The sequence below is a fragment of the Nyctereutes procyonoides genome, unplaced genomic scaffold, assembly GCF_905146905.1.
Source record: "Nyctereutes procyonoides isolate TBG_1078 unplaced genomic scaffold, NYPRO_anot_genome, whole genome shotgun sequence".
Taxonomy (NCBI): Eukaryota; Metazoa; Chordata; class Mammalia; order Carnivora; family Canidae; genus Nyctereutes; species Nyctereutes procyonoides.
The window spans coordinates 5,902,611-5,919,422 of NW_026575142.1; the positions used below are offsets into that span (position 1 = coordinate 5,902,611).

The window sequence follows — 16,812 nt, forward strand, 5'->3', positions numbered from 1 at the left end:
ATCAGACACCTCATAAAAGAAAATACAGAAATGGGTAGTATGCCCATTACCATTGCTTATCAAAGAATTATACATTAAAATCACAATCAGATACCTCTTCATCCTCATCCTATAGCCAAAATTAAAAGGACAGAAAATATTAAGTGTTATTGACAATGCAGAGCAACTGGAAATATCAGGCAATTGTTGGTGGAAGTATAAATCATTGCAACCCACCTGAAAACTACTGGCTAGTATTCACTAAAGTGAAACTAAATATCCTCTATGACCCAGTGTGTCCACCCATAAGTGTGTAAGAGAAAAATTGGTGCTTGTGCCCACCAATGTGGAGTAGTCATAACCATATTACTTACGATAGCCCAACACTAGACACAGTCCAAATTTGCATCAAAAATAGAAACGAATAAATAAATCATAGTATAGTCATACAATGGAATACCATGCAACAATAAAAAATGGACTAGTAATACAAACAAGGATAAATCTCAAAAAAATACATTCTACATGATTCCATTTATATGAAGTTCAAAACTGGCAAAATTAATCTATGGTAATTGAAATCTGGACAGTGAGTGCCTATAGGAGGTGAGAGTCATTGGAAAGCGTTCAGGGATTGGAAGTGATGGAAATGTTTTTTGTATTAGTTGAGTGTTAACTACACAAGTGTGTTCATAATCTATGCTTTTAAGATTTGTACATTAAGTTTTCCTTTGATTTAAAATAGAACATCTCAGAATAAGGCTACTTCATTGATGACTTGAAATCTAAAAACAAAACAAAACAAAAAACCAGTGTTAGGAAAAGTTCTAATATATTCTGGACTCTTGAAAATTACTGTTAGATACCCAAGGAGTATCATGACTTCTATTATCCCTGTTTTTATTGATTTAAAACCAAAGAATACCTTATAGAACCATGAGAGTAATGAATTTAATGATATGGAGTCCAGATGTTTTTGAAGTTCACTATCATATTCTTGAATATCTAGAAAGGTGACTGATAGTAATAATGAAGCTGCTTCCAGCATGCAGTGATTTTAGTCACCTGAAATCCAGGATGGAGAAAAACTCTTCCATATGGCTACTTAGCAACTCTGTCATTCTCAATGCCTGGTGAACAGTGACTCAGATATCTAAATATCTACATAGAGGTTAAAATGCACACAACACAAAAGGTCAAGTCTTGAAATAGGTGTAGTAGCATCATGATGTTTGGAATGTTTTTGTAATTTCATTTTCAGATTGTGTTAGAGAAAGAAAGTGTCAGGTTTTTGTTTTGTTTTTTGACAGGATTGTTGATGGGCAATAATAGGCATTTGTATCATCCCAAAATGTTCAGAAATTGACCACCTTTGCTTCAACCTTAACATATAAGGTACTTAGGGCTCGAAGGAGACGAAAACATATGTGTTTATATGGAATATTATAAAATCAAATTGTCTCATTCCTTCTTCTCTTCATTTATGAAATTCCTTTCAGATCATAATAAGTTGATTTAGGCCTTGAGTTTTTAAAAATGGAATATTGTATTTCTCAGTCTCTGGACTTGTAAACGTAAGTGACTTTCAAATCCCCTTCAGAAAAATATAGAGCAAAACAGGTGAAGGTCAAAACAAGTAAGTTTGTTCTACCAACAAACATGTTTACAAGCAAAACAAGTTTATGAGTCTCTTTAAGTTAAGTGTACTTTCTAAAGCCATGAGAACCTGTAGCCTGAAGAGATCAGAATAGTATCCAGAATTTGCAGCCTTGAGAAACTCTTATTTCTGTCTCTAGTAAGCAGCTGATGGTAAAGCATGTCCTCATCTCCAAAGCAGGTTTCACAGCACAATTGTGACATTCATCAGTAGAGTTCATGGCCTCTCCTCAAGTGTTTGTGCAGGTCAACACAGTTGTCTCTGCCCTCTGGCTGTAATGTGTGGATTCAGAAAATGCTCTCCTCATTTCAAATATGACTGATAGGACAGATCAGAGATAGAGGGACCAGCAGAAGAATGCATGAGTACAGGAACACAGGGTTTTGCTTTTTTTTTTCTCTCCTTGAACAGACATATTTTAGGTTGGCAGGATAATAAGTTTCTGAAAATAATAAAAGATAAAATAATAAAGTTAAAAGAAATACTTCCTGTCATTAAAACTTGTTCATGCTTCCTACTGCATAAGCCCTATAAGTAAGTGAATTTTCCCCTTTTTTGTCTAGCTGTTTTGTGACATAAAATGACATTTAGGTAAAATCTACACTTACCAATAAGAATTACCTTGTCAAATAAGGAAGAACAAATTATTGGGAATGCAATCTTTGGGGGGAGGGAAGAGCCAAATAATTACTTTATCCTAAATTGCATGCCATCAGGCCCCTTTGTGTTCAACATTGCTAGAAGCAGTATGAAGTACGTTATTTCAAAATAGATTGCATTTCCCATAGTAATAAAAATGTATTTAGTTGGTACATTCTCAGCCAAGGACCTGGCATCAAAAATTGAGACACAACCAAAAAAAAAAAATCCTCAATATAAAGAACCGTAGCTATGAGTCAGGATAATAACATTTAAGAATCAAAGTTCATAGTTTTAAGAGGCATGTAAGTATTGTACAGGGGGTACTAATGTTCTATGAAATATAACTCACAAAAACACTATAGCATATCACAAATTTTGCTGAAAATGAATATGTTAGCTCTAATAATCATTAAGCTTTTAGACAGTTTTGGGGGCTTTCTAGAATTTAGAAGGGCCATTTTTAGAAGGAAGGAAGAAAAGGGATACTCAGGTGACCTAAATCCTTTGAGTTGTCCCAAGAAGGCTAAACTATTGCTTCTTTCCCTTCTCCTCAGTTAAATTCCCCTGCAGAACTAGTGGCCCCTCAAACTCACCCTTCACCTTGTAGTGGCCCCCAGGTCTGTGGTCAGGAGCTTCCTGTATGTTTGTTGTTGGTGTGGCTTCTATGATTAGAACTTGGGTTTCAATGCCAAAGGTTCCTCAGGATTTCTATACTTTGCCCTTTTCTATCCTCTCCAATTCTTGAAAGCTATAGAAATTGCTTTGGCTTCAGATAAAATGCAAAAATGAAAAAACAATATGCCAGTAAGTCACTAGATTGGACACCCTGTTGACATCAATTGGAGCATTTCACACTGTTAGTAAAACATAAAAATAACTTCTGGTCTCTATTGTGGCCTTTCAGAGAAGGAACCTCAACGACCTCCAGGGGAATTCCCAAGACAGACATGAGCCTAAGCACAGCAGACTACCTTGTGTTTCCATGTGGCAGGGGTAACCTTCTCCCCTTCCCTACCTGCAGGCTCATTCCCAAGAACAGATGCAGAGATCTAGGATCAGAATTGAGTTGTGTTGGCTAATGAATTGAGTTTGATAGCCTTAGGACGCTATATTTTTGCTCCAACCACTGTACAAGTCAATGCACTAGAATATATATGTATATTCGGTATTTTACTAATTTTTGAAAGTACATTTTTGGCCTCCAGAAGGTGGCACCCTCTAATGAAAATATATCCTCCAAGAAAAACTAGTTGACTTATACAATGTCTATTGCCTTGACCCTTGATTTCATCTTGATGGAAAGTGAATGTTCCCTATGCCAGGACACAGTAAGGAAAATTATAAAATTTGTCAAATTTATACTCAGGAAATCCAACTTTCTCTTTACATAGTTTTCTCTCTCCTTTAGTAACACCCGCTTTGTCCAATTGGGTTTATGAAGTCCTCAGTCTGGCTATAGGGCCCTCTACTAATCTTGCATTCATGGCCTTAATTCACCCTGAAGAATAACACTTTAAATATTTATAAATAAATTAAATAATTAATGTGCTTAACATTCAGTGTGCTTTAGCAGTGGAAATTTAATATCCCAATTCCATTGTCGGATACAAGAAGCAAATAGAATTTAAAATTTCTAATTCCAAATATAGGAAGGTGGACCCTACATGTATCTGTCAAATGCCTGAGTCCTATATGAAAATGTTACTATCTAGCATTGTATAAAATTTAGGTCATGGAAGGTCAGTCATCCCAATGCCTTCTTCAGGCCCAAATTATCATTTTTAGGTCAAACAAAGGAAGTCTGTTATATAGTATAAAAATATAGCTTCTAAAATACCAGAAAACAGCCCCTACCTACATCAATATAACCAATCAGCTGTATCTGCCTAGATCAGATAAGTATCTCCAATATCACATTTCCCATGATGTATATGAGGAGCTTTATTCCTATTTTAACAATAGCAATATTCTTATTATTTTAGCATAAGCAGTGATAATTCTTGCACTTTATTCTCAATATCTTAAATCCATAATAGTCTTCAAATTATCATTTTTTTAATTTTAATTTTTAATTTTTTATTGGAGTTCAATTTGCCAACATATAGCATAATACCCAGTGCTCATCCCGCCAAGTGCCCCCCTTAGTGTCCATCACCCAGTCATCCCAACCCCCACCCACTGCCCCTTCCACTACTCCTTGTTCATTTCTCAGAGTTGGGAGTCTCTCATGTTTTGTCACCCTCACTGATATTTTCACTCATTTTCTCTCCTTTCCCTTTATTCCCTTTCACTAATTTTTATATTCCCCAAATGAATGAGACCATATAGTGTTTGTCCTTTTTCAATTGACTTATTTCACTCAGCATAGTACCCTCAAGGTCCCTCCACGTCGAAGCAAATAGTGGGTATTTGTCGTTTCTAAGGCTGAGGAATATCCCAGTGTATACATAGACCACATCTTCTTCATCCATTCATCTTTCGATGGACACCGAGGCTCCTTCCACAGTTTGGCTATTGTGGACATTGCTGCTATAAACATCGGGGTGCAGTTGTCCCGGCGTTTCACTGCATCTGTATCTTTGGGGTAAATCCCCAGCAGTGCAATTGCTGGGTCATAGGGGAGGTCTATTTTTAACTCTTTGAGGAACCTCCACACAGTTTTCCAGAGTGGCTGCACCAGTTCACATTCCCACCAACAGTGTAAGAGTGTTCCCTTTTCTCCGCATCCTCTCCAACATTTGTGCTTTCCTGCCTTGTTAATTTTCCCCATTCTCACTGGTGTGAGGTGGTATCTCACTGTGGTTTTGATTTGTATTTCCCTGATGGCCAGTGATGCAGAGCATTTCCTCATATGCTTGTTGGCCATGTCTATGTCTTCCCCTGTGAGATTTCTGTTCATGTCTTTTGCCCATTTCATGATTGGATTGTTTGTTTCTTTGCTGTTGAGTTTAATAAGTTCTTTATAGATCTTGGATACTAGTCCTTTATCTGATATGTCATTTGCAAATATCTTCTCCCATTCTGTAGGTTGTCTTTTAGTTTTGTTGACTGTTTCTTTTGCTGTGCAGAAGCTTCTTATCTTGATGAAGTTCCAATAATTCATTTTTGCTTTTGTTTCTCTTGCCTTAGTGGATGTATCTTGCAAGAAGTTACTGTGGCCAAGTTCAAAAAGGGTGTTGCCTGTGTTCTTCTCTAGGATTCTGATGGAATCTTGTCTCACATTTAGAACTTTCATCCATTTTGAGTTTATCTTTGTGTCTGGTGTAAGAGAATGGTCCAGTTTCATTCTTCTTCATGTGGATGTCCAATTTTCCCAGCACCATTTATTGAAGAGACTGTCTTTTTTCCAGTGGATAGTCTTTCCTGCTTTGTCGAATATTAGTTGACCTTAAAGTTGAGGGTCCACTTGTGAATTCTCTATTCTGTTCCACTGATCTATGTGTCTGTTTTTGTGCCAGTACCACACTGTCTTGATGACCACAGCTTTGTAGTACAACCTGAAATGGCATTGTGATGCCCCCAGCTATGGTTTTCTTTTTTAATATTCCCCTGGCTATTCTGGGTCTTTTCTGATTCCACAAAAATCTTAAGATGATTTGTTCCAACTCTCTGAAGTAAGTCCGTGGTATTTTGATAGGGATTGCATTGAATGTGTACATTGCCCTGGGTAGCATGGACATTTTCACAATATTAATTCTGCCAATCCATGAGCATGAAATAATTTTCCATCTCTTTGTGTCTTCCTCAATTTCTTTCAGAAGTGTTCTGTAGTTTTTAGGGTATAGATCCTTTACTTCTTTGGTTAGGTTTATTCCTAGGTATCTTATACTTTTGGGTGCAATTGACTCCTTAATTTCTCTTTCTTCAGTCTCATTGTTAGTGTATAGAAATGCCACTGATTTCTGGGCATTGATTTTGTATCCTGCCACACTGCCAAATTGTTGTATGAGTTCTAGCAATCTTGGGTTGGAGTCTTTTGGGTTTTCTGTGTTACAGTATCATGTCATCTGCAAAGAGGGAGATTTTGACTTCTTCTTTGCCAATTTGAATGCCTTTTATTTCTTTTTGTTGCCTGATTGCTGAGGCTAGGACTTCTAGTACTGTGTTGAAAGGCAGTGGTGAGAGTGGACATCCCTGTCTCCTTCCTGATCTTAGGGGAAAGTCTCCCAGTGTTTCTCTATTGAGAATGATATTTGCTGTGGGCTTTTCATAGATGGCTTTTAAGATGCTAAGGAATGTTCCCTCTATCCCTACACTCTCAAGAGTTTTGATCAGGAATGGATGCTGTATTTTGTCAAATGCTTTCTCTGCATCTATTGAGTGGATCATATGGTCCTTGTTTTTTCTCTTGCTGATATGATCAATCACATTGATTGCTTTACGAGTGTTGAACCAGCCTTGCTTTCCGGGGATAAATCCCACTTGGTCATGGTGAATAATATTCTTAATGTACTGTTGGATCCTATTGGCTAGTATCTTGTTGAGAATTTTTGCATCCATGTTCATCAGGGATATTGGTCTATAATTCTCCTTTTTGGTGGGATCTTTGTCTGGTTTTGGAATTAAGGTGATGCTGGCCTCATAGAACAAGTTTGGAAGTACTCCACCTCTTTCTATCTTTCCAAACAGCTTTAGTAGAATAGGTATGATTTCTTCTTTAAACGTTTGATAGAATTCCCCAGGGAAGCCATCTGGCCCTGAACTTTCGTATCTTGGGAGGTTTTTGATGACTGCTTCAATTTCCTCCCTGGTTATCGGCCTGTTCAGGTTTTCTATTTCTTCTTGTTCCAGTTTTGATAGTTTGTGGTTTTCCAGAAATGCGTCCATTTCTTCTAGATTGCCTAATTTATTGGTGTATAGTTGCTCATAATAAGTTTTTAAAATCGTTTGTATTTCCTGGGTGTGGGTGTGATCTCTCCTTTCTCATTCATGATTTTATTAATTTGAGTCTTTTCTCTCTTATTTTTAATAAGGCTGGCTAATGGTTTATCTATCTTATTAATTCTTTCAAAGAACCAACTCCTGGTTTTGTTAATCTCAAATTCTCATTCAGATTGTCTTATTTCTATCAGTGGCACGAAAGACTCCTACTTATTCAGGGGGGAAAGCCCAAGGGTCATCTTTAATTCACTTCAAGTCATCCACCACACTGCTGACAAATCAATCCTTCAACATGTAATTCCTCTCATGTCAATTCCCCGCTAGAAAATGGGGGGTGGGGATAGTTAGGGGTGGGGGCAATGCCACTCCATCACATGCTCAATTAAGTATCTGTCCTTTTTCCTGCACCATCCAAGATATGCATTAGACATCATCAATACCTCACAGCTTTGTATTTTTGTTATTGTGAAGTAGGGTTCTTTTTTTTTTTTTAAATTTTAACTCCAGTATAGTTAACATACAATGTTCTGTTAGCTTCTAGGGCCCAATGTAGTGATTCAGCACTTCTGCACACTACTCCATGTAAATGCACTCTTAATCTTCTTCACCTATAGAAATACGGCTTTATTAGCTAACATTCAGTGAGCGTTTACCAAGTATTTGGCAATGTAGGCTTCACATAAACTCTCTTAGATAACCTCAGGATAATCCCACAAGGAGATACCATTGGATCTTTATTCCCAATATGAGTTACCCGTAATTACAAAGTGATGTAACATATGAGGGGAGTTCATTTCAGCAAAGGTTGCGCTAGGTCTGAAATAAGAGAGATCCAGCTGAACAGCGGGGATTGTAACTCCAAGGCTAATAAATCCCTTTCCTCTGTCCCTTAAGCTGGATGTAAATATTAATTCCCAATGTAGTGGGTGTTGTTATCCTCCAAGGAAAGAGCACGGCTGCTGGAAGAGCTCATGGAAATTCTACTCACTATTTTCTTTAAGTCATGACATAGTAAAATATACCTGTTTGCAACTACTTTGCCTACTTGTCCAGTGACCATATCTAGATGGCCCCCCAAACAATTTTGATCTTAAACTTTCTGCTCCTGGTAATCAGGCTTATAAGGAAGGCTTAGAGGGAGTGTGCCAGAAAACATCATCAATGAAAGATTGTAAAGCCAATAAAACATATTGACATGATGTTGTAAAGATCACGACCAAAAGGTATTCAAGGAAGCAGAGTGAGTGGAAATGCCAAAGTCCTCAGACAGGTCCTACATTGTTGCATGATATGCTCCACAACAAAGCAAAAGTGAGAGGCTCTTCCTTTTGTTTTCCGATTTCAGAACCTGACCATGTGTCCCAAATTGTGGCTTTGCATAAGGCCGGTGTGCTCCATGAAGATATACAACCAATACCTTGGGAGAAAATAGAGCCCGAGGCATTCTTTCAATTAGCCAGAAATTTGAAGGAAAGAGAAGTGAAGTAGCTTCTCTTTCTTTTGTAAGGTCATGCCCTTGAATGGAAAGGAAAGAACCTATGTTTGATATTTTATTAAACCTTGTGAAGATAAAGTTTTGCCCAGAGCAGCCACCTTTATTTTAGGAGATGAAACCGGATTAGTCTTGTGATGTTGCACCCAAAGATAAATGGAATTCTTTAACATACGGGCTCAATTAACCTACTATAGATAAGACCAAATAATAAAAACCATTGATGTTTCAGTTTTCTGAGAGTATGTTAAAACAAAATCATGCACACAGAATGTAAGAATGTTGATACTCCACATGATTTGCTGTGGAAGATTCAGGTGAAATGGTTAATAAGTGGAAACATGTTTCAAAATGTTTATGTGCTTTTAATTTTTAAAAGCAGTACAATCATGAAGTTTTGATACTGAAGATCTGTGATGTACTTGGCATGGGGGGGGGATAAAAAGAGCATAAAAATCCACGAGCTTGATTGTTAATTAAATGCCAAATGACACAGTGAGATGACTATTTTATGGCAGCTGCAGAAAATTCCAAAGAGCAAAGGTTTGTCTCTCTTTTTTTAAAGATTTTATTTATTTATTCATGACAGAGAAAGAGAGAGAGAGAGAGAGAGAGAGAGAGAGAGAGAGATGCAGAGAGACAGGCAGAGGGAGAAGCAGGCTCCATGTAGGGAGCCTGACATGGGACTCGACCCCAGCTCTCCAGAATCACACCCCGGGCTGAAGGCGGCGCTAAACCGCTGGGCCACAGGGGCTGCCCAAGGTTTGTCTCTTTAAGGGGTTTATCTCTTCACAGGAAAGAGGTTGTCATCCCAAAGCAGTCTCCAGGTGCTGAAAAAAATTTTTTTTCTTCAACAACAAACACATCCTCAAAAGGAGACTAAGTAAAATCACACCAGCTTGGACTGTACCTTTGGTTTTGTAAAAATTAAATAAATAATGGCACAGTGCCCATTAAGGAGATAAAGATGTGACTTTTTTTTTTTCTTAGACTTTGTATCTGGACTGCTCGTTATCCAAGCGTCTCCAACCCAAGTCCGTACTAATAAGCTTTCCTTTCCACAGGGAGATAAAGAAGCCGAATTAGGACTTCCATTTTCTCCACTTTGTGATCGGAAGTCAACGATGGTGGCCCAGTCACAAATAGGTACTACTCGAGAATGGTGGTTGTGGAGGGTGGGATGTGCTCGCCGGTTTTCAGGTGGATAAACCAACTGTGTTGGTCATGAGGGCAACACCCATGAAAACCTCCCTTCATACGCACGATAAATTTAATGATAAGAATTTCAAAACATTCTCACAAAACACATTCAATCGAGCAGTATTAGTAAATGCGTTACTTGCTCTGTAACCCTTGAATAAATAATGGGCTTTTTCTCATGTAAGAGCCTTTTCTGTACTTTGTTGCCCATGACTAATCTGTAATCCCATCCTTCGTGTGTAGGACCATCCATGAAAACATTAATATGTCTGTTTTGTTGTCACTGAGCTTGCATTGTGTATTTAATACAGCAGCTTATATTCCTCCAGAAACAAAACTCTTCTAGGTAGATGAGCCAACAAGTTCAGCCCATTATTAAACACATTGTGGCTATGCTGCGTGGTCCAGATGTTTGTACTGGTTATTCCCTGAGGCAGCGTCCTCGTTGAACTCTAAGATGAATAAACATGAGGATTGCCACCTGCCCTGGGCACGTCCTACCAAGCCCTAACTTTTGCTCTGACCTTTGCCCCTTCCCATCCAAGTGCCAACCGATTGTGTTTCAAGCTCCCATGACACAGGTGCTCTCCGTTGTTTAGCACGTGTGAGTGTGGCAGGCTGGGATCCTCCTCAAGCGAGCTGGAAAGAAGGGAATCTTCTGAGACTGTTGCTGTCATATAAATTGCCGCCCCGTTAGTGGAGGTGACCCCTCATTTGGCAGTCTCCATGTCCCAGGTATTTGAAACCATGGACAGAACTCGAAGGAGCAGTGCACTGGAGGCCAATTAACATTGCTTTTGAGTCGAGGGCGTCAATTAAAACACAAAGCTATTGGTGTTTTCTTGTGTTAAGAATGTCCCTGAGGGGTGCCTGGTGGCTCAGTTGGTTAAGCTTCGACTCAGGTGGTGATGTCAGGGCCCAGGGATCGAGCCCCGGCGTGGGCTCCATGCCAAGTGTGGAGCCTGCCTGAGATTGTGTCTCTCCCTCTGCCCCTTCCCTCCCCTCTCTCCCTCTCTTAAAAAAAAAAAAAAAAAAAAAAAAAAAAAGACACCCTAATGTATAATAACATGTCTGACCCCATTACTTGGAATGTGCATTATTTTTATCTGATGGATGGAATACTCTTCAAATGTGGATATTTCTGGGTATGGTATCACTTAACAAGCCTCCCTCCCATGTTGTCTTATATTCAGGTGGTTGCCCGTAGCCCTCAGGGGTGTGTAAGGCCACAAGCACTTGATTTCTAGGGGCACAGCTCTGCAGGGGTACATAGTGCTGAACTGTGGCTGGAGTGTGCAAGAGGCTGGCCTCTTCCTCCACCTAAACAGGGGGGTGGGAGTGCCCCCTTCTCCCTGTGTGTCGTCTTCTACCTTGAGGAGTACTTTAAGGTCTCACTCATCCTGACCTCTCAAGGTGGGGGGAAAGGTGCTGTCCCCCAGAGACGTTACTTTTCTCTTCACTGATTTTGATACAACATGCCCACGTGTTGTGAACGTTCCCTTTACATCCAGAGAATAATAAACAGCACCTTGAAATATTAACACCTAGCAGAAGACTCTCACTGACCCACTAAGAGGGAAAAACACGGCTGCCTTCCTGTGGCCTGAGGACAAAACGTCAGTTATTCCGGTTTTTTTTGAGCTTTAGAGATATCATTCTTTGTTGGTCAGTAGTAAATTCAACCAGCAAGGGGAGACCTTTCAGAAAAGCAATGATCCCTCTCACTAAGAGAGGAAAATATATTCACTCTGGGTAGATTTGAATTTATTGTTTATTTATTTTAAAGTAATGTCTACACCCAGCATGGGGCTCAAACTCACAACCCCAAGAAAAGAGTCACAAGTTCTTCCAACTGAGCCAGCCAGGAACCCCTTCATTTGAATCTATTGTTAACTGTTAACGGGAGTATAAGACTGAATATTAAGTAGCAAAGCCAATATACTTGAGTTATCCAACTTAAATAGTATCACTTCCACTGCTGAAGAGATTATTGTATAGAGCTATAGAGCCATTAAGTATCCCGAAAGATCACATTATTGGACACAGAATAACTGCAAGGGGTAAACTGAGTCAGGGTTGTAGCCGATACTTACCATCCGGTGCGTCAGACTCTTCGTTATTACAGGCTTTAGAATTCAAGAAATTCTAAGGTTTCAATTTATCTTTTTTTTTTTTTTTTGCTTTTGTAGGTTTCATTGATTTCATAGTAGAGCCAACATTTTCTCTTCTGACAGACTCGACAGAGAAAATTATTACTCCTCTTATAGAGGAAGCCTCAAAAACAGACACTTCTTCCTATGGGGCAAGCAGGTTTGAGATGTTCTTCCTTTCTGCATCCTTTTTTTTTTTTTTTAATCTTTGTGCTGTTTTATAACCTTTTCCTTACGATTATCTTTCAATCTTACTGGAGGGCAGGAAATGCTTAAAAGAATTATTAGGTAGTATTGCCACCTGGTGGCTACATGTGATTTTTGCATCTGCCTTTGAAAGTCACTTGCTGTCCCCTGCAAAACATATGCAGGTACTAACTCGTGTGTATAATATGAAAGCATTCAGTACTCAGGAGAATGAAACTATTGGGATTTGCGTGGAAATGTATATGTTATGCTTTGGATACTAACATACCTAGCCGTGCCCGTTTGCTCACAAATAAACCGATTACAACCCACTGGTACCTCTGGAGAGACGCCTGTACCAAAATGAGGCTTGTGGCTGAGGTGGGTTCCATAGGTGTAGAACGTGTAACAGTAACATCTTGATTTATACGATCACTTACAGTATTTCCAGCTATAAACACTTTCCATTGATAAATTTGTTAAGGGATATTATTTAAAGCTTCCAGTTGCAAACTAATCATGCCTGACTCTTGCGCCTCTGAACACACAGCCTTTCCTGATAGCACACAACAGGCTCCCTGCATGTTGGCCCAGGGAGGGAGGGCAGGAGGAAATGTTCTCCGTGAGAAGAATGCAGGTTACCCCCCGCTTCGGGCCCAGAGTCCTGACGCCCCTTTGATGATTCACTGAGGGACTCGCCTCAAGTCTCCGCTGGTCTAATCAGGCCTGGCCGCCCCATAAGGTGAGGGTGCTCCAACCTGTGCTCTGAGAGCCCTTGCCCCACCCGGGCCTTCCAGCCAGAGTCCCAGCACCCCTCCCTGGGAGGAGAAAGGAGGGACATGAGCAGCCCCGACACATGCTCAAAACTGGGCCCGAGCACCTGCCATCCTGTTTCTGCAGTCGGTTTTGTAAAGTGTTTCAGACTCTGCTCCCTTATTTCATATCTTGAGCTTCGTGTTTTCTGGGCTTTTTGTTTTGTTTTGTTTTGTTTTGGTTGTTACTATTAGCTTGAGCACCTTTCTTGTGTAACCATTGTTGATTTGTCTAGACGATCAAATATGAAAGGCACCATGAACGATGGAACCTATTCCCCAGACTACTCCCTTGCAAGCGTGGACCTAAAGAGCTTCAAAAACAACCTGGTGGACATCATCCAGCAGAACAAAGAGAGGTGGAAAGAGTTGGCTGCTCAAGGTACCGTTGTTTATGCAGCCTTACGGCCATCTCTGTCTGTCTCAACTCTTCCTCTGGGATTTTGGGGTTTCTTTTCCTCCTAGGTTACTCCTCTTATGAAGCCTGTGGTGGTATCTGGAACTTTGCTACCCTTTAATTATTCATAACAGAGTTGGTTTATCCCTTAAATAGATGAGGTCACATGGACTGTAGAAGCAGGTATCGGTGGGTGGCAGTGACGTGAACGCGAAGGACGGAACAATGACATGGTGACACAACCTTACGTGGCAGAGATCCTCTTGTTATCTCTAGAAGTGCTCTCGAGCCTGAGTTTTAGGCTTTACAAGTGGCTTTTGTATTGCATTGGGAATGTCACATAGAGTGTCAGAGACCTGCGTGTGTGTTTTTTTTTTTTTTCGGGTTTACTAAATTATTTCTTTTGGTGACAACTGCATTCATGCATTGAAAAAGATCATTTGTGGGCACCTGGGTGGCTCAGTAGGTTAAGCACCTGCCTTTGGCTCAGGTCATGATCCCAGGTCGATCCTAGGATCGAGTCCCGCCTGAGGCTCCCTGCTCACTGGGGAGCCTGCTTCTCTCTCTCCCTTTGCCCCTCCACCCTGCCCGTGCTCTCTCTTCGCACTCTTTCAAATAAATAAATGAAATATTTTTTTAAAAAATAATTTGTAATCAGCCATTAAAGGAAACAAATGGGAAGCTAGCTTTAGCTATTTCTAGTATGTTGTCCGATTCAAATAAATTAGTCAATTTGGTTTACAGTGTTTGTGAATTAGTATCAGTTATTATCTTTGGTGCAGGAAATTAGCTTTCTAATTCCGAATCTGGCTCCTGCCTCCCTCACACTCCGTTCCATTGCCCTGGGTCTCTCATGTGCTTTGCTCCCTGCACAGCAGCCTCTGGCAGGTTCTTGAAATATGCCAGAGCCTTTGCAATGATTATTTCTTCAGCTGGGGGGTTCTCCTCTTAGAGCTCTCTGCAAGGCCATTTCCTCCTTGGCTGGCAAGGCTGTTGTTCATTTTTAGCTGAAAAAACAATTAATTGTAATTAACTCAATTTAATTTTCACATGGGCCTTATAAGGTATTGTTATCCCCATTTGACAGATAAGGAAACTGAGGCAGAAGAGAGCTATATGACATTGCCCCAAATCCCATAACTAGTAAGTGAAGAATTCACTGTTTCTCTCCAACTGCAGCAGCCCCACAAGGAGGTCGTCCTTGACCTTGACAAATAATATCCTCTGTCCTGTCTTTCCCAGTGAGGGCCCAGTTTAGTCATTTCAGTGTAGTACCACTAATCTATAATCAGTGACATTTATTTATTCCTTTTTAAATGTATCGTCTGTTTTCTGCATGGGTAACACACAGTCCACAGATGTTAGGACGTGGTCTGTTGTGTTTCCCGGTATATCCTTAGCTCCTAGCACAAGGCTGGGCATAGAAGAGGCACTCGGTAAATATTTGTTTAATGAAGTAACTACTTAATGGTGTCCACACCTTATTTCCCCTACCTCTGCTATTAGAAAATAAAAGAAATATCCTTCTGATGTTTTCATCTGACTCTGTAACTCACATTTTCCGATAAGCCTGATCTTAGTTGAAAAGAAATAGGGTTTCCCAGGCTTAGGTGGTTCTCTACAGCCATGACGAGGGCCACTTCCTGTCGTCACGCAGCCTCCCACACTCAGAATGGCCCTGGGGTTCATTAAAACCTCTACTATCATCATCTTGAGCTTCTTAGACATTTTTGAACCAGGGACCCCATTTCTATTTTGGACGGGGCCGTGCGGTCATGTAGCTAGTCCTGGCCAGTACAGAGGGTCGGTCTTTGTGATACATTATTGTCACTGGATAAAGAACATAACACAACACAAGACCCAGATGGCCATACTGAAATATTGTCAAACCCATCAAACTGAGGACTTCAAATGACTTGAATTACTTTTCTCTAGGGACAAATTATATTCAAGATATTGGCCCTGAAGCAGTATAAGGATATAAATCCCTAAACTATATGCTCTTGAAAATAGGAACAATATCTATCTTATTGCCATTATTTTCTCAGAGCTAGTATGTCCCTGGCATAGTGTAGGGGCTTTAAAATTACTTAGTGAGTTTAGTTTTGAATGAATGAATAAATGAATACTTAAACTCCACTTTGCATGTATTTATTCAGAAAGGAAAATAGATGGATATATAATATTTTCAGCGATGGAAGGAAGGGAGGAGGAAGCAAGATTTCTGAAAACTCTCCTGTGTGCCAGGTGTCTCCTCCTGCAACAACTTTCCTAACTAGAAATGACTGCCCTCGTTTGATACGTACAGAAATTGAAGATCACACAGCTTCTCAGCACTAGAGTCCAAACTGTTCTGATTCTTTACCCAAAGTTTTTCCCACTGCGCCCTAGCACTTCCTATTATACTCTTTCAAGAAAAGTACTTTGAAAAAATTAATCTGAAGTATTCATCCTTAATAAACCCAAAAATCCAATGGGCCAAAATAAACTCTCTCCTAGGGAAGTTTTAACTAAAATAAACAATAAACCCCCAAACATCAACCTATTGCCTGGAACCTATTTGCCATAAATCTGTGAGGGAAAACTCTTCAGAATTGGATTAGCGACTGCAGTTGTTCCCTTTCTAATAAACTGTCTGGCACTGTGCTCTACTGAATATTTTGTTGCACATGTGCAGTAAACTTTAGATGTGTCTAAAGTTCTCAATTTATATTTCTGGAATTGAGTAATAGTATCTGAGTCCCATAGTTAGAAAAGGTAGAACCAATATTTGAACACAGGCAGCCTGGCTTTAGCAAATTAAAACTATAGATCAGGGATCCCTGGGTGGCTCAGTGGTTAAGTGTCTGCCTTTGGCCCAGGGCGTGACCCCAGGGTCTTAGGTTTTCATCCTTTGATCCTTAATATTGTGAGTTGCATTTACAGAATTTTTGTACATTACAGAACATAGAATTAAATTTTCACTGTGGCATAAACCTAGTGTGGTGGTCAATTCAGTCTCCAAATCAGGATTCCGGTAGAGATAAGCAGATGCCCTCCAGAGAGATTCTAGCTCCAAAGTTTCCTTGTCTTTCTGAATTTCTGTTCCATCTTTATTTAGACAAGTTCTGAGAGTATCAGCTTCTTTCTCTTTCTTTCTTTCTTTCTTTCTTTCCTTCCTTCCTTCCTTCCTTCCTTCCTTCCTTCCTTTCTCTTTTTTTCCTTCCTTCCTTTCTTCCTTTCTTGCTGAGAACAACATACTTTTTAATATTTGTTGCAAGCAAGGAGACAGGGAGACAGTTCTCCAAGTGCTGTCTCCGTCAATTTCTTGTTAGCAGTATTTCATCCCACATTTTTAGTTGTTTTTACCATGGGATTTTTCTTTAAGTGTATCTAGTTCACCATTGAATTGGAAATAGAAACCAAACATGTGATGT

General features: G+C 39.8%; 1 protein-coding gene across 6 annotated transcripts in view; it reads left to right on the plus strand.

Annotated features, from left to right (window-relative positions):
• Positions 1-16,812, plus strand: part of PDE1A (phosphodiesterase 1A) — a 320,097-nt gene that overhangs the window by 278,557 nt on the left and 24,728 nt on the right. For all 6 annotated transcript variants that reach the window (XM_055308586.1, XM_055308585.1, XM_055308587.1 and 3 more), the window contains 3 exons: positions 9,716-9,797; positions 12,041-12,161; positions 13,236-13,381. In XM_055308586.1, coding sequence (XP_055164561.1) covers positions 9,716-9,797; positions 12,041-12,161; positions 13,236-13,381 — 349 coding nt within the window. The remainder of the gene's footprint in view (positions 1-9,715; positions 9,798-12,040; positions 12,162-13,235; positions 13,382-16,812) is intronic.